The 22,369-nt window shown below is 48.6% G+C and overlaps 12 protein-coding genes across 12 annotated transcripts; 5 read left to right on the forward strand and 7 right to left on the reverse strand.

Moving 5' to 3' along the window:
• Positions 1-59: 59 nt before the first annotated feature.
• EV420DRAFT_954888 (uncharacterized protein) lies at positions 60-2,072 on the reverse strand. The gene is made up of 6 exons (XM_060484134.1): positions 1,688-2,072; positions 1,461-1,636; positions 1,336-1,401; positions 693-1,284; positions 452-643; positions 60-400 (listed from the first exon to the last, which is right to left on the reverse strand). The coding sequence occupies exons 1-6, from the start codon at positions 2,019-2,021 to the stop codon at positions 171-173; spliced, it is 1,590 nt and encodes a 529-aa protein (XP_060336414.1). The 5' UTR covers positions 2,022-2,072; the 3' UTR covers positions 60-170.
• A 269-nt stretch (positions 2,073-2,341) lies between these two features.
• Positions 2,342-3,834, forward strand: EV420DRAFT_1637507 (uncharacterized protein; the record flags this gene model as incomplete). The annotated part of the gene is made up of 6 exons (XM_060476710.1): positions 2,342-2,534; positions 2,585-2,739; positions 2,803-2,932; positions 2,989-3,012; positions 3,062-3,139; positions 3,194-3,834. 6 exons carry the CDS (start codon positions 2,342-2,344, stop codon positions 3,832-3,834), a joined length of 1,221 nt encoding a protein of 406 aa, XP_060336415.1.
• A 447-nt stretch (positions 3,835-4,281) lies between these two features.
• EV420DRAFT_1719404 (uncharacterized protein) lies at positions 4,282-7,757 on the reverse strand (the record flags this gene model as incomplete). Its single annotated transcript, XM_060479737.1, has 4 exons — positions 6,752-7,757; positions 5,769-6,699; positions 5,492-5,715; positions 4,282-5,441 (listed from the first exon to the last, which is right to left on the reverse strand). The coding sequence occupies exons 1-4, from the start codon at positions 7,515-7,517 to the stop codon at positions 4,282-4,284; spliced, it is 3,081 nt and encodes a 1,026-aa protein (XP_060336416.1). The 5' UTR covers positions 7,518-7,757.
• Positions 7,757-9,269, reverse strand: EV420DRAFT_955293 (uncharacterized protein). The gene has a single exon (XM_060484136.1). It carries the CDS (start codon positions 9,054-9,056, stop codon positions 7,944-7,946), a length of 1,113 nt encoding a protein of 370 aa, XP_060336417.1. The 5' UTR covers positions 9,057-9,269; the 3' UTR covers positions 7,757-7,943.
• A 982-nt stretch (positions 9,270-10,251) lies between these two features.
• On the forward strand, positions 10,252-11,867 carry EV420DRAFT_1514038 (acyltransferase-domain-containing protein). Its single transcript, XM_060471792.1, has 6 exons — positions 10,252-10,557; positions 10,613-10,782; positions 10,833-10,952; positions 10,999-11,199; positions 11,254-11,368; positions 11,419-11,867. The coding sequence occupies exons 1-6, from the start codon at positions 10,323-10,325 to the stop codon at positions 11,832-11,834; spliced, it is 1,257 nt and encodes a 418-aa protein (XP_060336418.1). The 5' UTR covers positions 10,252-10,322; the 3' UTR covers positions 11,835-11,867.
• EV420DRAFT_955206 (Tim10/DDP family zinc finger-domain-containing protein) lies at positions 11,866-12,548 on the reverse strand. Its single transcript, XM_060484135.1, has 3 exons — positions 12,233-12,548; positions 12,080-12,168; positions 11,866-12,030 (listed from the first exon to the last, which is right to left on the reverse strand). The coding sequence occupies exons 1-3, from the start codon at positions 12,299-12,301 to the stop codon at positions 11,898-11,900; spliced, it is 291 nt and encodes a 96-aa protein (XP_060336419.1). The 5' UTR covers positions 12,302-12,548; the 3' UTR covers positions 11,866-11,897.
• A 250-nt stretch (positions 12,549-12,798) lies between these two features.
• EV420DRAFT_1637511 (uncharacterized protein) lies at positions 12,799-14,757 on the forward strand (the record flags this gene model as incomplete). The annotated part of the gene is made up of 9 exons (XM_060476711.1): positions 12,799-12,863; positions 12,927-13,234; positions 13,292-13,467; positions 13,527-13,592; positions 13,644-13,998; positions 14,053-14,178; positions 14,231-14,461; positions 14,517-14,600; positions 14,657-14,757. The coding sequence occupies 9 exons, from the start codon at positions 12,799-12,801 to the stop codon at positions 14,755-14,757; spliced, it is 1,512 nt and encodes a 503-aa protein (XP_060336420.1).
• A 96-nt stretch (positions 14,758-14,853) lies between these two features.
• On the reverse strand, positions 14,854-16,654 carry EV420DRAFT_1744484 (uncharacterized protein). Its single transcript, XM_060480102.1, has 2 exons — positions 16,117-16,654; positions 14,854-16,062 (listed from the first exon to the last, which is right to left on the reverse strand). Exons 1-2 carry the CDS (start codon positions 16,457-16,459, stop codon positions 15,230-15,232), a joined length of 1,176 nt encoding a protein of 391 aa, XP_060336421.1. The 5' UTR covers positions 16,460-16,654; the 3' UTR covers positions 14,854-15,229.
• EV420DRAFT_1627142 (uncharacterized protein) lies at positions 16,655-18,382 on the reverse strand. Its single transcript, XM_060476031.1, has 4 exons — positions 18,103-18,382; positions 17,575-18,051; positions 17,256-17,525; positions 16,655-17,194 (listed from the first exon to the last, which is right to left on the reverse strand). The coding sequence occupies exons 1-4, from the start codon at positions 18,258-18,260 to the stop codon at positions 16,993-16,995; spliced, it is 1,107 nt and encodes a 368-aa protein (XP_060336422.1). The 5' UTR covers positions 18,261-18,382; the 3' UTR covers positions 16,655-16,992.
• EV420DRAFT_1719418 (TPR-like protein) lies at positions 18,378-19,551 on the forward strand. The gene is made up of 6 exons (XM_060479738.1): positions 18,378-18,461; positions 18,513-18,836; positions 18,900-18,936; positions 18,992-19,090; positions 19,143-19,301; positions 19,352-19,551. Exons 1-6 carry the CDS (start codon positions 18,384-18,386, stop codon positions 19,429-19,431), a joined length of 777 nt encoding a protein of 258 aa, XP_060336423.1. The 5' UTR covers positions 18,378-18,383; the 3' UTR covers positions 19,432-19,551.
• Positions 19,552-19,663: 112 nt separating this feature from the next.
• EV420DRAFT_1262646 (signal peptidase I family protein) lies at positions 19,664-20,092 on the reverse strand (the record flags this gene model as incomplete). Its single annotated transcript, XM_060467132.1, has 1 exon — positions 19,664-20,092. One exon carries the CDS (start codon positions 20,090-20,092, stop codon positions 19,664-19,666), a length of 429 nt encoding a protein of 142 aa, XP_060336424.1.
• Positions 20,093-20,496: 404 nt separating this feature from the next.
• EV420DRAFT_1637516 (PAXNEB-domain-containing protein) lies at positions 20,497-22,095 on the forward strand (the record flags this gene model as incomplete). The annotated part of the gene is made up of 4 exons (XM_060476712.1): positions 20,497-20,951; positions 21,008-21,261; positions 21,322-21,455; positions 21,514-22,095. 4 exons carry the CDS (start codon positions 20,497-20,499, stop codon positions 22,093-22,095), a joined length of 1,425 nt encoding a protein of 474 aa, XP_060336425.1.
• Between the last annotated feature and the right edge of the window lie 274 nt (positions 22,096-22,369).

Below are 22,369 nucleotides of genomic sequence, written 5' to 3' on the forward strand. Positions count from 1 at the left end.
TACGTAGTAATGCACACAATTACAGGATGCTGACGGAGCACCAAGGTTAATGAAAACTAAGACTAAATAGTTAGGAAGACGAAAGTATTTACTTGGATAACATTAAGGAATAAACAGGGGGAAGGGGGTGGTACTACTAATATTACAGTATGAAGCAGTGAACAACGTACTCAAGTGGATGCATGCGGCTGAGGAGCGACGGAATATGGCTCTGGCTCTGGCGTAGGGTCTTTACCGCGGACGCGTGCGATGATTCGCAGTCGTTTAGCTGAAAATGGATAAGGTGCGCAATCCTCCTTAGCAGGGTGGTGGGACTGACAATAATCACGGTGTACATGGTCGTCCGCCTCATCATCAGAATCCAGAAGAGGATCCGTGCAATTGATAACATGCCAGGCGTCTAAGCAAAAGTCATCAAAGCCTGCGGATTAAAATGTGTACGTCGACATACGTTCGAGCATTGATTTGTGGGAACTTCCGACGCCTTTCGAGTGCGATACGTGGCGAGAAGACCATGTAGAGTCTCCTACGGCCCCGAACCTATATGGCGCATATCGATGCTGATACACTGAAGGGACATCGGGACTAGAGCGCCGATACCCGGGAGCTGCGTATAACGACGATTCACGGCCTCGGGAAAATGCTAGAATAATGTGAGACCGTGACAATCGGAAAGCAGAACATGTACTAACAACCAAATTCGGCAACATCGGCGGGCAAGTCTAGCTTGGGCTGAACCTGCTTACTTTCCTTTCGCTTAATTTCCTTGTTTTTCTCCAGCATCGCTTTATTCTTGACTCGCTCACGATACTGTTTGTCCCAAAGCGCTTTCCTTTCCTTCTTCTCCTTGAGCGTCATGGGAACGCCGGTGTTGCGCTTGCCTTTGGGTTTGACTTCTGGAACATTGCCCTCGTCGTTATGGACGGCCTTAGAAGTGGACGTAGTGGAGGCGTCTTTAACGGCCTTATTGATGATGTCGTTTCTATGACTAACGGACTTTTCGGCACGAGCTATCTCTTCCTCCGTGTCCACGTTTTCCTTCTCAGCCTCGGCACGGGTTATCATGATAAAGGCAGGCGCCTTTCCTGGCCGATGACTGTCACAGAATGGATTGACACTAAGCACCTCGGTGTCGTAGTCGTCTTCATTGACAGCAGATGTCGCTTCGTGAAAATGAAAGCAGAGCCATAGAAAAGCGCGGGCGCGAGAGGCACTAGACACTTCAACAGGAAGAAAGAGGTCGATAAATTCAAGCTCATTTAAGAAATGCTCTTGACCGATCGCCTGACCAGATGGGGGTTAGCATAGTGGGACAGAAGCCATTGTGACACGCACAGGAGAGTAATTGGAAAGAATGAAAATGATAGTGGCGATGCTAGTAGGCGGTACCTTTCCGGTTGTCTGTTTCGTGGACACGTCATAAATATCGGAATATATCCAAGCGAGGACTAAGTACATACTGCACGGGCAAGAATATCACCGGGAGTTGTCGGAATAGACTTTGGATCCTCATCTGGTACCGTACAGGCCTTGAGTAGACCTTTGATTCGGGGCGCATCTTGGAGATTACCGTCGGCTCTTTGGAGAGCAGGGATCGGGTGGTATGTTCGCACTGCCGTTTTCTTCTCGGCGAAGACTAAGCGAAACAATGAATAGACATAAGAGACAAGGTAAAAGAGCTACTCACAGCTCATCGTGGTATTCACCCGGCCTACGTTTGCCAACAAAGCCAGCATTGCGAAGTCGGTGGCGAAGATGGCGGAAGCCGACATGGAGTCTTTGAGGGCCTTGGTAGCCTTGGTCGAATGCATGATAGCATTTACATAGAGGTCACGAAAGGAGACCTTGCAGCCAGGAGGACCTCCGAAAGCAGAGGAATAGGGATCCGTGAAGACACGCTGGTCATCGTTGAAGATATGGAAGAGGAAATCGTATTGGAGGTCGACGCGTGTCAGAGGCTCGCCATCGGCGCGCTTGATGGCGAGAGGTTTCTTGGGAAACGGGCTCTGCTTGCGCGACATTGTCAGCTCGTCATGGAGAGACAAAGCTGGTGGCGTTCTCAAGGATTCCCACGACGACCAGTCCGAGTGATCTACTGATGTCGACCGGCAAACCACCCGGCAACCGGTCAACTGATCGGTCCGAACATTCCCGTATCCCCTGTACTTACCCTCGACCGTGGCCGTACCGTCTCTAACACAACAGCCTTCCGTGATCTGATGGCCTATATTGTCTCCTGGTCTAGGTTTCTTGTTCTTTTTCTACTATCTTGTCCGTGCTTGCTGCTCAGAACTGGGGTATGCAGGCCATTCCTTCAAGCTTCTGATTCGTTTCTTCTCTCATGACAGTGCTGTCTTTCCTTCTCTTCCTGGCTCTGTGTGTATCGTACTCCGAAGCGGCTCACAATGTCACCATTAATGCGACAGACACGTCACTCCATTTTACCTCTGGTTGGAATGTTTCACAGAACTCTGCTGGCCAGCAGTTTCTATTCATCGATGAACTCGGAACCGTGCTCATGGCATCATTACCGAGTAGGTCCCAATTCATCCAACTGCTATTTCCCATTCACGCTCACATGCAGATGCGACATCTCATGTATTCTTTATCGGTCTTAAGCGATCTGGGGGGTCTGCCTATGGCTTCTGCCTCGACTGCAATGCTCAGACCAATGTAGGGTCTATCGTTATAGTGGACGGACATGACCCTACACTTTCGAACGACACTATTGCTAAACTAGTAAGCCTTGAGTGTTCTCTAGTTACTTATGCAACCACCTCATCATCATCATACGCTCGGCAGGACGTTATCTTTTCTTCCTCTCTCGATCCAAGTCACAACCATATTCTAGCCATGTTCAACCTTCCTGATATCAGGTTCGATAATTTGAGCCAGGTTACTTTTAACTCCTTGATAGTCACAATCGAAGATGGTCAGTGATGTGATTCTCTTCGCCTGCACAACTGCTCACAACCTTATCATCTGCAGGTGAAAATGAAGGTCCCAGCTCGAGTACGTCCACCAATGTATGTGTACAGAAAGGCTGAATTTTGAGATACAGAAGTAGTTTTCCCTAACTACTCTGCATCATCCACCATTACTGGTGTACCAAGCACCCTTTCACAGGTCTCTGCTACATGTTAGTTGCCCAGAACTATATACACACGTCTATAGTTGCTAAAAATTTTCTTAGGGAGCGGCCTACAAACATCAGAAGCTTCAACATCGTTCACTAGTGTGTCAGGTACCGAAAAAGAAAGGACGTGGTCGCCTGCTACATCTTCATCCACTTCTTCCCGAATTTCCTATACGCTATCTAAACCTCTTTCCTCTTCATCGCAATATGTGCCACCATTGTCTTCGTCATCCCCACCCGTTGCCGCTATGTCTAGCACTACTTCCGCTGAACCTTCAGGTTCCTCAGGTAACGACAACGCCAACATTACACCGCTTTCAGTGAACAAGTCACTAATCGTGGTGATTGTCACTCTAAGCTCTGTTGCCGTGCTTTCGCTTGTCCTAGGTCTTTTCCTTTTCTTCCGACAGAGGGGACGTCAAACGCGTAGAAGACTCTCCGAGCCACTGTCGTTCACTGATAGGCGGATAACTTCAGGACCACCTGAGTTGCCAATGATGGAAAGTTTAGATAATATAGGACCTCTCGCCGCTGCGGGACGCGAACCGCCCCCGCGGAGAAACGTTACGTCGTACGCTAATGCAGTAGTGGGACAATGGCCAGGTGCCAGTAACAGACAAATGGCCAGTTCTACACTTCCCAGCAGTCAAGATATGTGGACTACAAGACTAGCTGGGAACCAGATTTATCGGGTTTAAAGGGCGTCCGTGTCTAATTGGTGGGTTTTGGGAAAATCTATGCGGACTGGTTGCCAATGTTACGGTCAATTGAAAGCAACTTATCACTTACTGTACCCTTGTATTCTTATTGGTTTTATCTATGCAAGCAACCGGTTGGATCTCGACACATTGCGCTGTGAATCTACTTTTACAACAAACATCCTGGCAGAAGAAATTCTTAAATTAATACGCTGATAACAATAGAGTATAATTAGGCATTGAAAAAAGTGAATGATGAGAAGTCGATGATATGAAATACAGTGAATGAATCCAATCAAATCCGCAGCTAAGAGAGGAAGAACGAAGGCAAAATGGGATCAAATCTAACAGTCGTAACAAGGAACAAAAGAAAGGTCTGCTTCGTCGACACACACACATTTTTATAGGTGTTCTTTGTCAATTAGTGAGCCTGGGTGAATCGTGACTCTATGAAAGACGCGTACCGGGCTGCCAATAGCTCAAAACATGCTCTAAAACTTCAATGACCACACTGCTCTTGTACATCAGGCCATGATCTGCCCCCTTCACAACCTTCACAGTACATTTGTCCTCCCCCATGTTTCTCTCCATCCACCGTACGGCATGTTCGGCAATCTTCTCGTCCCTGTCGCCATACCACACATTGACTTTGTGGGGATAAGAAGTGTAAGAGAATCCCCATGGATGATTGTCATGATTCAGAATCTGCAACAGATCATTGTGTGTTCCTTTTGCAGATTCAGAGTGGGATGCCGCGATCAAAGCGTTCGCTAGCGTAGCTTGGTAGCCATGATTTGAGCCGTTTCTTGTGGAAAATGACGCATTTGAGGAAAACGTTTCCTGTACACTCGAAATAGGTGATGCAGGAAGTGATGTCGCTCCGCGCGAAGTATTGAAGGAAAGAGACCGTCGTCCATTTGCACGAGGATAAGGAATATGTCCTGTCGTGGAGAACTTATCGGGTGATGGTGTCAATGATCGATCTTCTCTGACCAGCGACGTGTGGGAGGATTCGACTGCCTTGGTCCAATTGAGATCATCGAAGCCTAGCCCCACTTCAAACTTGAGGGCAGGAGGAAGCTGAGGGCTCAAATGCTCCGATACTTTCGACGATTTGGATTTCAAGGACCCCATCGAACGCAATGCTTTGAGACGCCGGCCCGACTGAGCCTTATCGTCCTCTGTGGGAGACTGCGGTTGAGAGTGGGATGGCGCTTTGAAACGGTCCAAAAAGCTCCTTGAATTCTTTCTTTTTGTAGCGGCTTCTTGGCGTGTCGGTCGCAAATCTACACCAAGCGTGCTACGACTCTCGAACCGGCCGTCAAAATCCCCAAGATCGTCATACTCGCTAAAAGTACTCGATGTCATGCTTGGCCTTGGATGGTTATCGATGGATGAGGGATAAACAGTACTCATGTTACCATGTGCTGCCGGCGGGGAACCGTTCATTAATACGCCCTTTGACGAAGGCGATCGAAAATCATAGCCGATGCCTTCATAAGCTATGGTCGGAGGTTTACCGATCATCCAAGCCTGCAGCTTCCAATCTGCTGCTTGCGCGGTCTTTAATATCCCGTTGGGTACGTATTTGAGCCATTTGTAACCTCCTTGAAACGGAAATGAGATGAATGGATGGTTTTAGGACTCTCAGGCTCACCACTTTCGCTACCCCCCACCCACGGTGCAAGTAAGCAGATGTCACCGCGTATACGCTTTGATAGCTTATTGGCGAACGACAAGGCGTAAGGCGCGCCAGCTGAGTGGGCCATGACGCTACATTGGTCTATGTGAAGTAGATCGAGAACTTCCTCTACCACAGAAGCCCACTGCATTATGCCTTTCGCAGATTTCGCGCGTGGCTCTGTTCGGCCAAGACCCCATCTATCGGCGGCACACATTAGAGGACAAACGATGCGAGATCTAGAGATATTTACCGGTCAATCGTGATAAGCCTCAATCCCATACATTCTGCCATTTCATCATACAAGCCCATGATATGCCGTACGCATCCCAAACCCAGGAACACAACGACTGGGATCCCCGCAGGATTTCCGAGATCAGAAAGACTGACCGTCAAAGGATTGTCTGAAGACGCATGAGGTGACCGGGTTAATTTCAGTAGCGTAGTAAGTCGCGCTGAACGTAAATACTGGGCAACAGCTTGTGCTGGTGATGGTTTAGATAGAGACGCCAGTAGATTAGTAGTTTCAAGGGAAGGCGGGGGATGAGTCGAGGCCACGGACATGGAATAGATGGATGCTGTCCCTCCATCCGATCGGGGAGAGCAGATGCTGGCGTTATCTGCGGAAATCGTCGACTGTCGTTTCACGTAGGAGGAAGGTGGAGGCGGTGGAGGTGTAGGTGCCGGTTTCATGGCGTTCTGGTTTCGGAGAGTTCTCTGAACTTCGTCAGCAACACTATCGATGGAAGATCGAGACAAAAGCTCCGCCTCTTCTTCAAGGGTCAGCGGTTCGGGGTCTGGCTCAGATTCTTCCACCAGTGTGGCATGGCCATGACTGTGCGCATAAGAAGATGAGCGTGTTAGGGATGCCCGAGACCGCAGCTGTGCTTCCGGAGGTGCGTACGCACGAATGATGTCGGATATGGAAGGTGCTATGCTTTTGGGACGTTCTTGAGATACTCCACCAACCGAGTCAGGAGAGATAGGACTATGCCTAACAGGTGGTGTGGGGGATGGCGCTGGAGATTCATCCTCAAGAGGAGGTGAAGGTGTCGCAGGGACAGATAGGGTGATGGTTGCGTTAGAACTGCTACGACTAGGCGCTAATCGTTTTGGACGTCGCTTGTGCAAAGAAGGGTACGGGACCAGCAGTCTCATCTTCCTCATCTCCCGAATAACTGGACCTATGGGCAGAAGTCTTGGAAGACTTCTTAGGCCTTCGAGCCTTGCCTCCACCGAGGACGATACCAGGCGGTGGAGTAGGAAGTGGCGGTTGATAGAGTGGATGATGGCCCGGAATTCCGAACCTAGCACGACTAGAAAAACTGGCGCTAATGATGTCCTCTCCTCCATTCATATTGTCCACCAATGCATCCATTGCCTCAACCGTCGAGACGGGGGCGGCAACCATGACGGAGAATTCTCGGAACGAAACGTTGTCTGAAGGCGTGTCGGGCGGTGTCTCCGTATGTTGCGTAGAAGAACCGGAAAAGCGATGAGCGGGAGTTGGATCGGCCCAGTTGGAGGCCTGGCGGGATGGCCCGGTCCTGGAACGAACTCTTGAATGGGGTTTTGAGGAGGATTGGGTATCTTGAGAAGGGTATAATGGGAAATCGGAAATTTCGGTGCTGGGAAAGTAATACGAAGACTGTTCCACCTTGGCTGATGGCCTGGTGCCTTTCTTGTCCCGAACAATCTGATCAGAGAAAGCGTTATCCTCTGGAGAGATAGGTGACTGTGGGGCAGAGGAGTGAGCTTCACGGCTCTTTGGCTTGGACAAGCGTGGTTGAGCCGTCTTTGGTCTCGGATATGCTTCAAAGTACGAAGGTCGTGAATGCGACGAACCAGAGGGGTCGAAATTGGAGCTGTATTGGTCGGAAGAGACGCTGGGCTTTTCCTTTTCGCGTCTCAAAGAGAGAAAAGATGCGCTTTTGCGAGGTAGACGGTGAGACGAACCAGTCCCTGATCCCAATGGCTGAGGACGCGATAGAACGGTGTGCATGGCGAAGAAAGAGCCTGTACGTCAAAAAGGAGCGTTCCGTTCTCCCTCACTAGAAGAAAAGAGATAATGAAAGGTCGAAGGAATGGGAGAAGAGGTCTGGTCGATGCGGCTCCGACAATGAGCGCGAACGCTTGAGCATAGGCTGAGAGAAATGGCAACGGCACAATTTTGCTCCAATAATGCCCTTTCCTATTTGGGCGATACGGCAGTAGTCTATCTTGTGATCATCTAAGATATCTATTCTTACTTACAGCCTGCAGGTACGGGCTAACAAGTCTGTGTATAACTTATACTGCTGTACTTCTGCTTGAATTAATATAATGTATGGCATCAAGAATGCAGTCTGTAACTCGGAAAGTATGCTACGTGATTCATCGAAATGTATAAAAAACCGGCCGTGACATGCGGAGAAGCTTCGAATTCCATTTATCCAGTGAACGATAAATGAATGCCTCGAAGAGACGATTCCTTTCGCACCGATATTTCTGTCAAGGCTGACCACCGTTGAAACGGAGGGTGATTCGTTCCGCTGGGAAGACCAAGCTCCCGAAGAGTAGACAATGTTGTCGAGCTCACAAACATAGCCCATTCTTCTGCCGTGATTCGGCTGCTCCTCCCAGTCACAACAAGCTCCTCTAATGTAGGGAAGCACCGTTCTATCGATTGCAATGTTGCAGGGCAAACAGGTATGTCGATAAGACAAAGCCGTGATAAGGAAATGGGGATATGACTTGGAAAAGACGATAAATCGAAAGGAAGTGGGTCATCGCACTGCATCTCGTAATGCAATTCTGCAATAGGATGAAAGTCCAGCATTGGCCGGATCTGTTCGTGGAAATCATCACTTCTCTCAGTTGTGACCCAGAGTTGTGTCAATGAAGAAGTCTCGTGAAGGAGGTGGGTCAAATGACCATTGGTTATACGGACAGTATCCAAAACGAGAGATGTGGCCCGTAGAGGATAAGGAACGGAGGGGAACATGATATCGAGGTCAAGATTCGAAAGTTTTAGGCTCTCCAGCCCAACAAACTTGAATGCAAGGACTTCGTCCCAGTCCAATGATGGAGGTGAGTGGAGTGATTCCTTCTGCGAGGTTCCGTCGACCCACAGTCGTCTCACGCAATGTGGATGCGACATCGCATTAAGGTACCTGTGCGCCGAGACCGCCAGTTCCCCGCCCAGTGTTACACATTCCAGACCCTCCAGACCCAAAATGAACCTGACGCTGGCCATTTGCTTCGTGGATGGTCGACCACATTCAGGCCAGCCGTCGCGAAGAGGGCGTATATCGATCCCCTTGACCATGGCGAGTAGGTGGTCACTTCTTTGAAGCGTTTCGGCCAGGAGGGCGCAAGAACGATAAGACAGGAGAACAGGGATGGCATAGAGTCTCTTCCTGATGGCATGTAGCCAAGAGAAAGACACGGTGGAGAGAGAGAGAAGGTCCTGAGGCCACCAATCATTACTATTTTCGAGTATGACAGGGATGAGATCGTCCACAAGCCGTGGACGCTGAGCTTGCTCAACGACGACGGTCATCTAAACAGTTAAGGCCGAAGGGGTGGAAGGGTACACGGAACAGAGAAGGAATCTGCGAGTGTTCGACCTTGAGAGTTACGGCAAGACCAGCTGTGATGGCAGAAGGAATGGTACCGAGAATGATAATGGGTCATAGGTTGGTCTTGTGACCGGAATATCCGGTCCGTTGGCGATCATCGTCGTGGGGGTCCTTCAAGTTGCCTTCAAGTTAACCTTCAAGTTCCCATTTTTCTCACCTACGACTGGTACGGGTGCAATATGAATGTAGATCAACAACAACATTACTCAGAGCAATTTGGCATCTCAGTTTGCAAGATTATCACAGGCATGTGCTATGTATACACATTAAACATTGTTGTTACATATTGCTTTGGCTACCAGTCTTGATATTTTACAAGATCTCGACAGCTCATCATATTCATTTGCCTGATCGCCTTTCGAAAGAGATCGTGCTTGTATTAATTCTCAAGTCGGATATCAACCTGCTTAATAGTTATGCTACTGGAGTTGAGACGATATCGATTCTGGTACCACCTTGACATGTCGGAGATCGTGTCCTTGGAAACATAGTTTTGCTTGCTGTAGTAAATCATTTATACTTAGATGTTACCTGCTCTCAGTCGCCGATAGCTGTCTGATATCTAGCTGCCCAACGGTTTAATGCACGATGACGCTTCTGCTGTGGTCTATGATTAATCCATCCACTAATCCAACTATACTTCGCCCTCTGCAAGTTGAAAGATTTACTACAGAATACGACAACGCTTCCAACTACTACCCTCTTCCTATAAACAATTGCATTTAACAGTTGTATTAGAGTGAAACAGTCTTCTGGTCTACATCCACTCCTTGCACCCCGAATATTAGCGTGCGCTTGAATGGGTTGGTTTTAAAATGATGCGATGCACCACTAACGAAATTTTGGTTCTAGCGACCCTGCGAATTCTGTTTTCAGGTGACTTGATATTATTTAACTTGAAAATTTCTACATATCATTATGGCTTTGCGACGACTTGTTTTTGATCATAATGGTCTAGCCTTTCCTGGGTACACTGATGCGTTATGCCGATGATGTTCTCGTCCCCTGGATGTATTGTAACATTCACAGGGTTGAACAAGAGTATACATTTAGGGGAATTGGAATTAGCAGCGCGTGGGGACGCGTAATTCATTAGCTGTGACGTGTGACTGGGCCACTTAACACATGCTTTAAAGCAGTACTCCTCCCACTGGCAACGAACGCGTACACAACTGAACTGAACAGCGATGACCGTCGTGGCACCCTTGTACACTCTTCCTATCTCCGAGCGACCTCGACAGCCATGGCGTCGCACCTTCTCTGCTGTATTATTCTTTCTTGTATTCAATCTCGGCTGCCTTATGGACAACGCCTCTCAATTTGTGTTCTTGCTACCTCTTCGGCTCCTTCCTTTTGGGTGGTCCAGAGCACTGTACGTGGATGGCATCCGGTATACCAAGGGCGCATTCGGGTGTCTCCTCAGTACGTCCCCTAATCGCCACCTCCAATGCATCTTGGCGCTTAGCGTACACTGCAGTCCTGATGTGCCAGTGGTTTGCCCCGACAAAGCTCATTGTATCATTCGAGACAACGGGTATGGGCTGCTTCACTCCGGAGGACATTGATCGTATCGTCGTAAAGGATAAGAAGGGTGATGTGGTGTCCTTGAACCTGCCTACCAAGTTCGTCATGATAGCCAATCATCAGGTCCGTATTGGCTCGTCCTGCCTGCAATTCTTTCTGACGAGAATTCCAAGATTTACTTGGACTGGTTGTATGAATGGTGCTTGTTGTATTTCATCGGGCCTCAAGGGGTTCACCGATATGTGTACATTACATTAAAGAAGAGCCTTCAATGGATTCCAGTCGTCGGATGGGTACGTCATTTACAGTCGAATTCATGTGGATTTAATGAAATTGCAGGGCATGCAATTCTTCAATTTCATCTTTCTCGCGAGGTCGTGGGCATCCGACCGAGTACAGCTATCAGCTAGCCTTTCCGCATTAGGATCTGAGGCTGAAAAGCAGGATAATCCACTGGCGTTCATTCTGTATCCAGAAGGAACACTCGTTAGTCAAGACACGAGGCCTATTAGCAAAAAGTTCGCCGATAAAATGGGAATTGTGAAGGCGTTCCTTGTTGATAGACGGCCCGAAACTAACTGGTATTTGCCTTAGGCTGATATGACCCATACGTTACTGCCTCGGTCGACTGGACTGCACTACAGTCTGCGTTCATTATCGCCGCGCATACCGGACCTCCGTTTGATAGACGTCACAGTGGTATACCCAGGTGCGTGGCCGTTGTTGTGAACGCAAGTGCAGGCGAAGAACATCCAGCAGGTATACCTCCTTTGCATTATGGACAAGACTTTTATACCCTGCGTTCTGTGTTTTTCGACGGTATCCCACCTCCCGTGATTCACATGCACCTCCGGATGTTTGATGTCGCGCGGGAGGTACCGATTGGCGATCTATCGGGGAGCAATCCTGGGGTGTCCCCGAAGACGGAGCCTATGGTCGAGGTGGATATACCCGAGAGAGAAAAGAAAGGGTTTGATGAATGGCTGAAAGGGCTCTGGAAGGAGAAGGACGACTCAATAGGAATGTTTTACGAGGCCAACTCGTTTGCCCGTGAAAAAGTGGCGCAGGTAGAAATTCCTCTTAAGCTGCGGCGGAAGCGTGAAATGCTTGATGCATTTTGTTTCTTCTTACCGGCGGCCGTAGGTTGGGCATGGGGGAAGTGCAAGAGATATTAAACGTATGTAAGACGAGGGATACAATATACTAGATGTAGCATAAGTGTACCGAGATTTGGAATGCTACTCGGATTCTCGTCTGTTTTGGAGGCTTTTGATTAAGAAGAGACTGGTGTCCAAGAACCGATCCACACAATTGGTCAGACAGGAAGCTTCGGCGGAGGAAAACTTGTTGGACGGCGTGGAAGTGATGCACCTGAAGATAGGGTTAGATAGGAAAGATGGAAGAAAACGGGCATGAATACTTGTCCCAACACATGGTCGTGAGGTTGTGTATGGTGGTATGCAGCTTTGCATTTGCTTGTTCCCTGGTCAGAAAGGCATCTAGCTCGCGCTACAATAAAATAAAATAAATAACAATGTGGACAGAACAAGCTAATGAGAAAAAAAAGGCATACCCTTGTGGCGGCATCGAAGGCAGAGTCAGCCATGAGTTGTGGCAGTGCCGGAGAATTGCAATTGATCATTCGGGCAATTGCTTAGTCATTGTGTAAATTTGCCTCCGCTTTTCCAGATCCGAGTGATCAACGAAAAGACAATTTTAGTAGATTATCTCGGAAACCGGTCGAACAGGTTAGGCCGTCGTCCAGGCTGGTTAGCGCTTTAGCTGCCTTTAGGGTTCAGTCTGGTTCTCCAGCAAAGGTCCACCTAGAAATCCTTATTACTCGTCGCTGCATGGCCCAATGCGCGTTCTTGGTCTCGTAGCCGCGCTGCCACCGTTCAGCCTCTGTCAATTCGATTTCCCCCCTTCTCGTCGTCGTCGTCGCTTTACTGCCTTTCTTTTTGCTTTATAGCTCGTCGAGGCCTTCGTCGGAGGCCTTCTTCATCCAGTTCCGGCCCCTGCGCATCTCCCTTGCCTCTTACACGTGAGGCTTCTCTCACCGTCCATCTTTACGGCCCAAACTTTGTATTCTCATCTGCCGCGTGTGCCTTCTTGCCTCGTGTCACTTCCTGTTCTTTCTTCATGGCATCCACATCTGCTCCTCCTCCATCCTCCTCATCTTCGTGGCCCCCAGATCCAATTCCTCCGTATGTCCTTTGTTTTTGTTTCCCTCATCTTCCGTATTTTTCGGCTCACGAGTCCCGTCGTAGCGTCGGTTACCTTAGTCGGAAGGCCCTTCCCATTAAACGTAATGACGCAGAGTCTCTCACGCGCGAGGACGTGCAGTACGATCTCCTCAATCATATTTTCTCCGACCATACTGCCGTCTTCACTCCCCAGACTCCTGGAAAGGCCTCCAAACTCGCCTTCAAAGATCTCTACATCAATGCCCTCTACAACTCGAGCAAATGCTCAAAGGTCCTGAAAGAGAAGATGGTCGAGACCCCCGCCTTCGCTCTCGAATTCGCCAAGATATGCCTCCTCACTAATGTCGGAAGAATAAACACCACAATGGCCTGTAAGCTTCCTATACCTGTCTTTGATCTAAATTGATCTGACCATATATGTGTTGTAGTCTTTCCAGAAATGAAAACTGCTTTGCGAACATACCACCCCGTTCCCTCACTCCAAAAGACCGACGGAAATGCTCAAGATGCACCGCGTATTAAGAATTGTCTCAAGGCCGCGTTACTCCCATCTGAACTCAAAACTTTGCCTCCTTCCAGCCCGGACGAGATTCTTCTCAAACTGGTCCGTGGCTGTTTTAAACTCGAGCATGTGTTCGGCTGCTGATTCACTGAACTTGTTAGCGATCGGGGAAACGACCTCCGACGAGTGTCGTAAACTTGGTCTTTGTTCTGTCCAATCATGCGGCCGTACGTTCAGTTTCTTGGTTCTAGAACATCTGTTCACTCGATATCTTACAGCCTTTGGCCCGCGTTCATTTCGATGGAACAGTTAACTTTTTAGATTTCTTTCTGCCCAAGCCGTTGGCCTCTGCAGATCGAGCTAGAGCTTTTCTATGGTTTATGTATCACTACCTTGAATCCCCTGCAGGTCCTAATCCTTTCGATGACGATTATTCGCGGAAGCACCCCAATATGGCACCGTATCTGCGGCCGTTGAGCCAAAGAGAAGCTTCGAGGGAGAATGTGGACACCGAGGACGAGATCATATGGGGAAACATGATGTCGAACCAACGGAACATTTTCCTTCACAAATTGGTCTCGTCGATGGAAAGTGATAAAAAGGCAAAGCCTGCGGCACCACACTTCGTTCCTGGTAACATCTCGCCTTTTTACGTACTGGGTTTTGAGCTGACTTTGCTGTCCGCAGCCGCGCCAGAGGCGACACCCTCGATGGGACATCGAGCAGGTCAAGAACCTAACCGAGACGAAGCCCCATTCATGTTTTACGTCCCAGGGCGTGAGCCGACGCCATCGCGCGAGGTGAATGAGCAAGGTGAGTTCTATCACGTCCGTTCGCACGGCAGACGATTATACGCCTCTCACAGACGCCCCATTGTTACTTCCAGATCCCCATCATAGTCGTCGACATCAAACAGAACCACACCAGCAAAATCAGCCCCCAGTGGCCCCACCACAGTATATTCGACACCGTCAACCACCTCAACAGCAGCAACCCCTGCCACGACACCACACGATTCCCATCATGCCCCGGTCCCATACTCGTACCTATAGTGCACCTATTTCGAGGCAAGAAGAAGGTCGATCAATCGTTCAGCGTAAGTGATGGAGCCACCTGGCAATCTCAATGGCATTATGATTGATGTAATACAGAGGCCTTCCATATGGCTCTAAACTCCGATCCTTTACTGGACTCGGATGAAGAGAACGCGGACGACAATCTCCGGGTAGACTATCGTGCGTTTCCCCCCCCTGACCGTGACATTACCGTCATTGATAAATGAATTGCACAGGACGGCGACTTGACGTTCTCACACGCATAAGAGGAAGACCTCCCACGCCTGATCCAATTCCACCGCAAGAACAGCACTTTTACAGTGCAAGGCTCCCATAAACACGTGTATTTATATTGCAATCATCACTGCGCATATGCACTGTAAATCGTATGTTGTATGGCATGGATGGACGATCTAAAAACTTGGATTGATGAGTGTAGAAACATCATGTTGCATTGGACAATTCTATTCTGTATTAATAATACTAGGACCTGCCCGTAAACCAGTACAACACCGGTTCAACAGTACATAAGCGCCGCGCCCTGCTAAGTACTAGGTTATATGAATAACAGTCTTGTCCACATGTCATCGATAATGGAGGTAACGAATGTCCGGTTGTGAGGATACAAACTTGTCACAAGTAATAGTAAAGTAAAGAGTAAATAGAAACACAACAACGAAGACGGGGCTAATATTATACAATGTGCGAAGAGAGAAGAAAAGGGAAATAAAGACGTGACTCCTCGAAATCCCAAAGAACGAAGATAAAAGTGACGTAAAGAACGTAGTAGTAATACTTGAAGAAGAGTCCTAGAATCCGCCTGGTAAGAGAAGAACTGGATGCTCGAAACCAGACCGGGGTTTGCTTGGGGTAAGATCAGCAGGAGCACTGTGGCGTCTCCACTTTCTTTCCTCTGAGTCCATATCTTGTGCACCAATGGAAATTTCCGTTGGTAGGGTTCGACGGCGAAGCGTGGAAAGCATGTCCTTCGCTCGACGCTCCCGCGAATCTAGAGCAAGAAGATTGGACTCAGATAACTGTGTTTGGGATACGCGTGCCGTGCGGGGAACCCGAATGGTCTTGATTTCGAGAGCGGGAGAGCTGAGAGATGTAGGCGGGAGGGAATTCTTTTGCTCAGTAAACGATGTTCGGGAGGTGTTGACTGGCATCTGAAGTCTACCAACAGACAATGTGGGGCGCTCTACGACAATCGCAGGTTGACGTGGCTGGGTCAAAAAGGCAGGGAGTCTGTTAGCACGACCGTTGGAATTGCCCTCAGAGCTGGGAAGCCTCTGTGTGCTAAGACGGGCCGAAATCTGATCCAAAGATGGTAAAGGCATCGGGGGTTGGGGTTCATGAATAGCAGTCATGGCGGGTCCACTGCTCGTGAGGCCATCCTTGGGTGGACTCGGAAGTCGGAAATCCACCTGTTCAATCCAAGGTTCTCTCGGATACGTCAAGGGACCAGTCCCAGATTTATCGTTATTTAAGGAATCAAAGAGTGCAAGAGGTGACACGAGACCTGGAGAAGGAAGCGTATAATGGAAAATGGCGGGAGACTCTGGTGGTGTCTTTGGAAGAGACGTTGCCGTAGGCGACGGCGGCGCAAGGATTTTAGACAGAAAGAGCGCCCGGCGTTCAACTAGAAGGTAAGATTAGTATGTTGTATTTGTTCTAGTGACGCGATAAAACATACATTGCTTGTTCCTATGTGCCTTCAGAGCGACCTCCTTGCGAAGGTCAGTCTTCTTCGCACTCGCAGCTTTGTTCCTCTCCCTCGATGCCCTCAGCAATGCTTCAAAGCGACCACGCTCCAGACCCTTTCCTGACACTGGCGCCTCCAGAGGACGAAGCGGGGACAATTGCCTGACGAAGCGCCCGTTGGCCGGTGGTGGGCTCAGATGACTGGGCCTGAAGCTATCTTTCTCGCCATCAGGAGAGACCGTGGCCCATGCGAAGGGAGAAAAAGGCTCTTCCGATTCTTCCTGCGGCGGTGCAGGAGATATGGATATCTGTGGAAGGGGTACAGCGATAGCCATGACAAAAGAACGTATAGGTCTGCTTGAATACAAAGGTAGGCGACCAGCACCGGCGTAATCTTCTAGAGAATTGCACTGGCGAAGGAAGGAGAGGAAAAGATGGCCCTTAGAGGACAAAAGAGTAAGAAGAGAAAGATATCAAACTGCACGCACGCAGGCTGGCTGCGAACAAAACAATTTCCAAGTTGAGCTCAGCTGCCATTAAATATTTATCTTCGGCATGTCCTCCTTAGCAACCTTCTCCCCGCTCTACATCTCGCCAATGTATCATCCGTTCCCCTTGCGACTACCTATACCGATGCTTGGATTCAATCTGATCCTTCTGTATATATATCCTGATCTCCGGAACTGCTAGCACATATGAGCACTACTAGCAACATCTAAATGAACCTCATCGGGGTGTCGGTTACAACCATCAGTACATCAGAACGTTTATGTCTTGGCATCGTCCACAATATTTGTCTGCTGACTTTTCAACAATTCAAGCCGTATTTTACTGTCTAAAAACCTTCTAAAACCACCTCATAATTTGTCTACAGCTTAGTCGCTTCGACGGCCTCTGCAACTTTCTTGTCAAAAAGCGCCTTGGCCTCAGTCCACACTCGCGCGGCCTCCCGGTCAGGGAACTGTAGCAAGGAGGGAAGAAGGTCCGAACTGAACTGCTCCGAAGCTTCTCGTGGAAGCAAGGTAGGCAAGTGATCAATAGATATCACGGACAGAGGCGGATTCTCATCCCTGGAAAGATTGAGGGGGTCAGGATACCATATCTCGTGGACGTATCCATACATAAACTTACCCAACATCGACAGGTACTGTGGGTGAAGAGAACGTCGTATTAATCGTGTATATGGGAATTGGGTTGAAGGGGTTGGTAGTATCACAGCTGACATCGACAACGATCGACAACCGGCGACCTTTTCCGGCAGAGATGATTTGTTCACGAGTCAAGAACGAGGGAATTTTGGAGCTGAGATAGATACAGTTGACGAAGATGTCGACGTCAAGAATCTCGGGGAAGGGGCCACCCTTGGCGGTTTCCTCCATGTCCCACTTGAGAATATCGTCCCTTGATGAGAAAGTCAGTCCTAGCGACAGAACCGTAAGGATATGCATACTCGTCTAAACCAATCTTCCTGAAGAGGTCAACCGCGCCGCGTCCACACCGTCCCAAGGCGCCAATGACCAAGGCCTTGACACCCTTGCCACTACCACCCAAAGCGGTCTTGACAGTGCTTATCATCGCATCTTCATTTTCGAAAGGCTTGAGAAGACCAAGCTTTTCGCCCTTTCTCTGCGACGCCACCGCAAGGGCACCAGCAGCAGCCCCTGCGAAGCCAGCGTGGTAACCAAAGGCCGCGACCCGTCGGCCATTGGCATCATTCAAGAACTCTAGGTCGTACAGGGCTCCTCCACCTCTTTGGAAACGCGACAATACATCAATCCACCCAGCTTGTTGCTTGTAACAGTGAGCAAACTGGATATGAGTATGTGGGAGGGGGTCTGTGGACACGGGGAGCTCTTTCAATCCAATGATTGGTATGTTCACTGGCGCTGATGGCCAAGTATTGTTATCCACTAGCTTGCATCCAACACTATCACGGTAGTGAGTTACGTGGGTACAAAAATACAACATCTTCACTAACGCTTCGTATTCAGAATCATCGAAGATACGTTGTTCGTCTCTTTCGACAAATATTTCGAACCCGGCATCGATGAGCTTTTTGGATGTAGTCGGCGTCAGCGCAGCTCGGCGCTCGAACTCCTTCTTTTCGCAGCGAAGCCAGAAGCAGGGCTTGGACATTTTGGATGAGATGGTAAACGATTAAGGAAAAAAAATATGACTCGAAACAGTCTTGGATTTCAATCTGTTGTGCCACGCGAGATACGTCGCCCTATTATGGTCAAGAGTCGTCGGCAACGCCCGATGGCTGACCTCGACTCAACCCCATCGTCCAGTACAAATACAGCTTCAAGCATAGAACAAGACGCCAATAGTGTCAAAGTTCGTGGAATAATTTGCTAAGTGATGATTCTTTTCATATCTTACTTGCAGAAAAGTCTTCGATACGCGGAGGAACTGAAGCTTGAAGGAAACGATCACTTTCGCCAGCACCAATGGAATGAAGCCCTCGTCGCCTATCAATCTGGACTTGGTCATCTTCCAAAGCGCAAAAAGAAGAATGTTTCCGAGTCGCCAGAGGATCTTTTATCAAGCACGGAAAGTGATCGAGACGAGGAGACCAACGACAAAGTGGAGTTAGCCGTAACTCCCGACAACACAGAGGCAGAGGCAGACACAGATACAGAGACGGACAGAGAGTGTGCCAGAGCACGAGCAGTGTTGAATGCAAATATAGGAGCATGTTTCGTGAAAATGGTGCGTTCTTATCTAAATAATCATATTGGTGAATATCTAGCTCACGCAGAAGGATAACGTCAGAGCGAACTTAAGCAAGCCGTCGAGGCATGTTCTCAAGGTAAATCTCCCTGTACTTTACCAATACAAGTTGTTGCTAACACTCATTATTTCAGCACTCATCGATGACCCCAAATATATAAAGGCACTTCAACGACGCGCCGCATCTAATGACCAAATCGGTTCTTGGGCCTCGCTTGCTTCTGCACAAGAAGGTATGATGCCTAATTTTTGGAAATTTAGCACCTTAATGATACGTTCCGAAAGATTATAACGCGCTTCTCAAGCTCTTGCCGCCAAATTCTCCCCAGATCAAGGAAACAGAGCGAAACTTGCAGCGTCTGAAACCTAGATTAGATGATACGCAAAAGCGAGAAACAGCAGAAATGCTAGACAAACTCAAAGGCCTTGGCAATAGTGTCCTAGGTGCGTCGAACCTTGCGATAGTAAATGCTGTACTAAGACCCGAACTAAAGGAAAATTCGGTCTATCTACTGACAATTTCCAGTTTGTACCTAACGGACAAGGTGGATATAACATGAATTTTTCAAGATGATCGGTCATTCATATCGCGGGCGGGTACTAGTGAGCATGTAGGCTATTAATGGCTTAATTGTAGATTAGGCGCGTGTTGTTCACAGTTATGAAATCGTTTACTTCACCACAGGACGGATGCTTTGCTGCTCCAAGCGAGGCGAGTAAGCCTGGAACGCACCGGACATTGTAAACCTGTATCAGAAGCTTAGACAGCCTCCAGTAACTAATCTCTGGCGCAGAGTGGAAGATTCTCAGTCCAGATACGTTACAGGGTTATGGTATATCGTAAAGCCTCTCAGTGGCTGGATCTGCATGTGGAGCATGAGGAAGAGAAAGCGCCCTAAGATCGACAGACTCGCCTTGGCTCGCACCTTGCCCTGTATCAAGGCTATTGGAACAGGCCCATAACTCCGTGAGTCGCGCGAATGAGAAAAATTGTCTCCACTAAGCCAGACATGGCCGCTGGGAACAACGACATGCTCGGTCGAAGGAGCCAGCTGCCCGGTGGGATCAACACATATGACATCGCCAGGAAGCCCAATTATCCGTTTGCAGACAATGCGAAGCGGATCTAACGGGGATTTGGCTGTTACCAGGTCGCCGCGAGAAATTTCAGTAAATCGCAAGGATAAACGATCTTCTATAACAACATCATCGGCAACGGCCAAGGTTGGCAGCATCGATGGACCACCTGTCTGTTGAAACAAATCAGAAAGGCGGTACATAACAATGTCATAACATACAAGTGAGGGCCGGCCAACAAAGTCGAAGAACAGATGCGCTGCACAGTAGGTGTTAAAAACCTGGCTTGTTAGTTGCAAAGGACTCGTGGGTCACATCTATACTTACATGCAAGAGTCCTTTCCCAACGACTTTAGCTTGATACGACCGGCTTCGGGACCTGAAATGGTGATAACGATCCCAATAATTGTAGTATCTCCTCAAGAACAAATTCTTGAGAAATTGCATGAAGACATAAGTCGAGTATCACGGTCAAGCTGAGGGCAGTGAGGGGAAAGTGAGAGCAGTACCATGGCGATTGCAAATGCATGGCAATGATCTGAAAGTTCCCACGGACACTTTGATGTCTTCTTTCAAGAAAAAGGTCTCATCCAAGCACGTCGCCTTGCCTGGCACGCGTCTGTCGCCAGGATCCACGTCTACTACCATCACATCTACCGGTATACCTTCGTTAGACGATCTCCTAGGCGGTGGCTTGCCTTTATCGTGTTCACTCCTCGTGCAAACGTCCGATCCTCATTCATCCTACGGAGAATTGGTGCAGAAGTATTTCATTGCACAGGGTCTTGCCACTCGTCAAAATGTCTGCGTTATCTCGGAGAATGCGTTGAATCTTGTCCAGGGTTGTATGTGGCTGCCGAACTCTGGGAACATTCAATATAACTCTCCGGAGCCCGTAAATACAATCAACATGAATGATGACGAGGATACCGGCCAATCTACAGACGAAAAAATCAAAATTGCTTGGAGATATGAACAGATGAAACCATTCCAGACTACGGTCCCGTCATCCACTCTGTATGTGAGTTTTTCGAGGGATTGACTGAATGTGAGACTGATTTTTCGTGGTACAGATCTGGAACCGAGGAATTCTGTTCGACATTTGATCTGACCTGTCGCATACCGAATTCAATTATCAACAGTGCTCTACACTCAGGGCAACTTTCGTTGTTCGATGTAGGTACCGTCGGCATGGACGATGTGTCAATCCCATGCTCTACTTTAGTACTCCGCCAAATCGAGAAAGTTATTAGGGCAGGATCTCCGTCAACACCCCTCCGGATATGTATTGAAGCCTTAGGGTCTCCCGAATGGGGGGATGTGAACAGTAGAGTAAACGCTGAACTATGTCACTAAATTCTTCGACCTTTTTGACCAGCTTTCTTAGGTCATATTACGATTTTTGCATCGTTTTCGGACACTTTTGAAGAGACATCCCCATACATGTGCCTCAATCAACCTCCCATGTCATATTTCGAGGCCGTTCTGGGATGGTCCAGGCTGGTCCCAAAAGCTTGGATGGTTTGTTGACGGTTCAATTACTTTGTCCGCGTTTAGTGGTAAGCTACGTCTCTCCTAGACGTATTTCATTGCATCAAATTCAACATTCCTTGCAGCCAATCCAGCTTTGACTGCGCTCTCTCCTTCTCACCATGGCCTCGTCGAGATCCGCAGTCTACCGTCGCCACACACGTTACTTTCACCCAGTGACAAATTTTCCACGTTACGTGGACTATCATCATCCGCTACGTCTTCTGGGGGTGGCGGAGAGAATAACCTCGCATTTAAGTGCACGAGGAAGCGGCTGGTATTCGAAACGTTGCATCTTGATGTTGAAGGGGGTGTCGGAGAACGGCGGACAACACCCTCCACCGGAACAGTCATGCAAGGTGTCATGAACCATGATACTCGTGATCAGCCTCCACTTACGAGAACGGCAGTAGCAGCCGTAGATGTACACTTGGAAGATGATCTGAAAGTCCCAGTGGCCTCTTCAATCACGCCCACAATTCAGATGGAAGGCTTCGCGGTGGCAATGGCACAGAATTCATCAATGATGGACACGTCGAGTCCCATGAGCGGGGAGGTCTCTGCGAAGGGAAAGAAGCCAAAGAAGAGGGTTGCGTTCCAGTCAGACCGACCAGACCTGTATGACTTTTAAGCTCATCTCATGTCGGGCATCCGCAGTATGCGGGATTACAGCTTGAATGTTGCCGGTAACCATCAATAATATATCTATCAGGTACGGTTCGGGGAGTGTAATGGTGGCATCTGAAGTATTTGAATGAGTGTCTACGGAAGCATTCGAACCCTGAATAAAAGACGCGGTAAGGCGCTGTAAGGCGGAGAACAAGAGACCCTACGTCCATCGTTATGCCGTATTTTTATAAAACACATACACAGGGGGTGGAGGTGGATAATTGATGTGTTAATAG

The sequence above is a fragment of the Desarmillaria tabescens genome, assembly GCF_030435595.1.
Source record: "Desarmillaria tabescens strain CCBAS 213 chromosome Unknown EV420scaffold_5, whole genome shotgun sequence".
NCBI lineage: Eukaryota > Fungi > Basidiomycota > Agaricomycetes > Agaricales > Physalacriaceae > Desarmillaria > Desarmillaria tabescens.

Excerpts from the sequence above, each read along its gene's own strand:
- EV420DRAFT_1627142 (XM_060476031.1), bottom strand. The coding sequence starts at position 18,260 with ATGTCCAAGCCCTGCTTCTGGCTTCGCTGCGAAAAGAAGGAGTTCGAG. Across the intron at positions 18,052-18,102 it reads GATGATTCTGAATACGAAGC|TGTTGGATGCAAGCTAGTGG; the intron begins GTTAGTGAAGAT and ends CTACCGTGATAG. Across the intron at positions 17,526-17,574 it reads AGGAAGATTGGTTTAGACGA|GGACGATATTCTCAAGTGGG; the intron begins GTATGCATATCC and ends TTTCTCATCAAG.
- EV420DRAFT_955293 (XM_060484136.1), bottom strand. The coding sequence starts at position 9,056 with ATGACCGTCGTCGTTGAGCAAGCTCAGCGTCCACGGCTTGTGGACGAT.
- EV420DRAFT_1744484 (XM_060480102.1), bottom strand. The coding sequence starts at position 16,459 with ATGGCTATCGCTGTACCCCTTCCACAGATATCCATATCTCCTGCACCG. Across the intron at positions 16,063-16,116 it reads GGCACATAGGAACAAGCAAT|TTGAACGCCGGGCGCTCTTT; the intron begins GTATGTTTTATC and ends CTTACCTTCTAG.
- EV420DRAFT_1514038 (XM_060471792.1), top strand. The coding sequence starts at position 10,323 with ATGACCGTCGTGGCACCCTTGTACACTCTTCCTATCTCCGAGCGACCT. Across the intron at positions 10,783-10,832 it reads TCATGATAGCCAATCATCAG|ATTTACTTGGACTGGTTGTA; the intron begins GTCCGTATTGGC and ends GAGAATTCCAAG. Across the intron at positions 11,369-11,418 it reads CGTCACAGTGGTATACCCAG|GTATACCTCCTTTGCATTAT; the intron begins GTGCGTGGCCGT and ends AACATCCAGCAG.
- EV420DRAFT_955206 (XM_060484135.1), bottom strand. The coding sequence starts at position 12,301 with ATGATCAATTGCAATTCTCCGGCACTGCCACAACTCATGGCTGACTCT. Across the intron at positions 12,169-12,232 it reads CCTTCGATGCCGCCACAAGG|CGCGAGCTAGATGCCTTTCT; the intron begins GTATGCCTTTTT and ends ATTTTATTGTAG. Across the intron at positions 12,031-12,079 it reads ACGACCATGTGTTGGGACAA|GTGCATCACTTCCACGCCGT; the intron begins GTATTCATGCCC and ends CCCTATCTTCAG.
- EV420DRAFT_954888 (XM_060484134.1), bottom strand. The coding sequence starts at position 2,021 with ATGTCGCGCAAGCAGAGCCCGTTTCCCAAGAAACCTCTCGCCATCAAG. Across the intron at positions 1,637-1,687 it reads GGTGAATACCACGATGAGCT|TCTTCGCCGAGAAGAAAACG; the intron begins GTGAGTAGCTCT and ends TGTTTCGCTTAG. Across the intron at positions 1,402-1,460 it reads GTGATATTCTTGCCCGTGCA|ACAACCGGAAAGGTACCGCC; the intron begins GTATGTACTTAG and ends TCCACGAAACAG.
- EV420DRAFT_1719418 (XM_060479738.1), top strand. The coding sequence starts at position 18,384 with ATGGCTGACCTCGACTCAACCCCATCGTCCAGTACAAATACAGCTTCA. Across the intron at positions 18,837-18,899 it reads GAGCATGTTTCGTGAAAATG|AGCGAACTTAAGCAAGCCGT; the intron begins GTGCGTTCTTAT and ends GGATAACGTCAG. Across the intron at positions 18,937-18,991 it reads CGTCGAGGCATGTTCTCAAG|CACTCATCGATGACCCCAAA; the intron begins GTAAATCTCCCT and ends TCATTATTTCAG.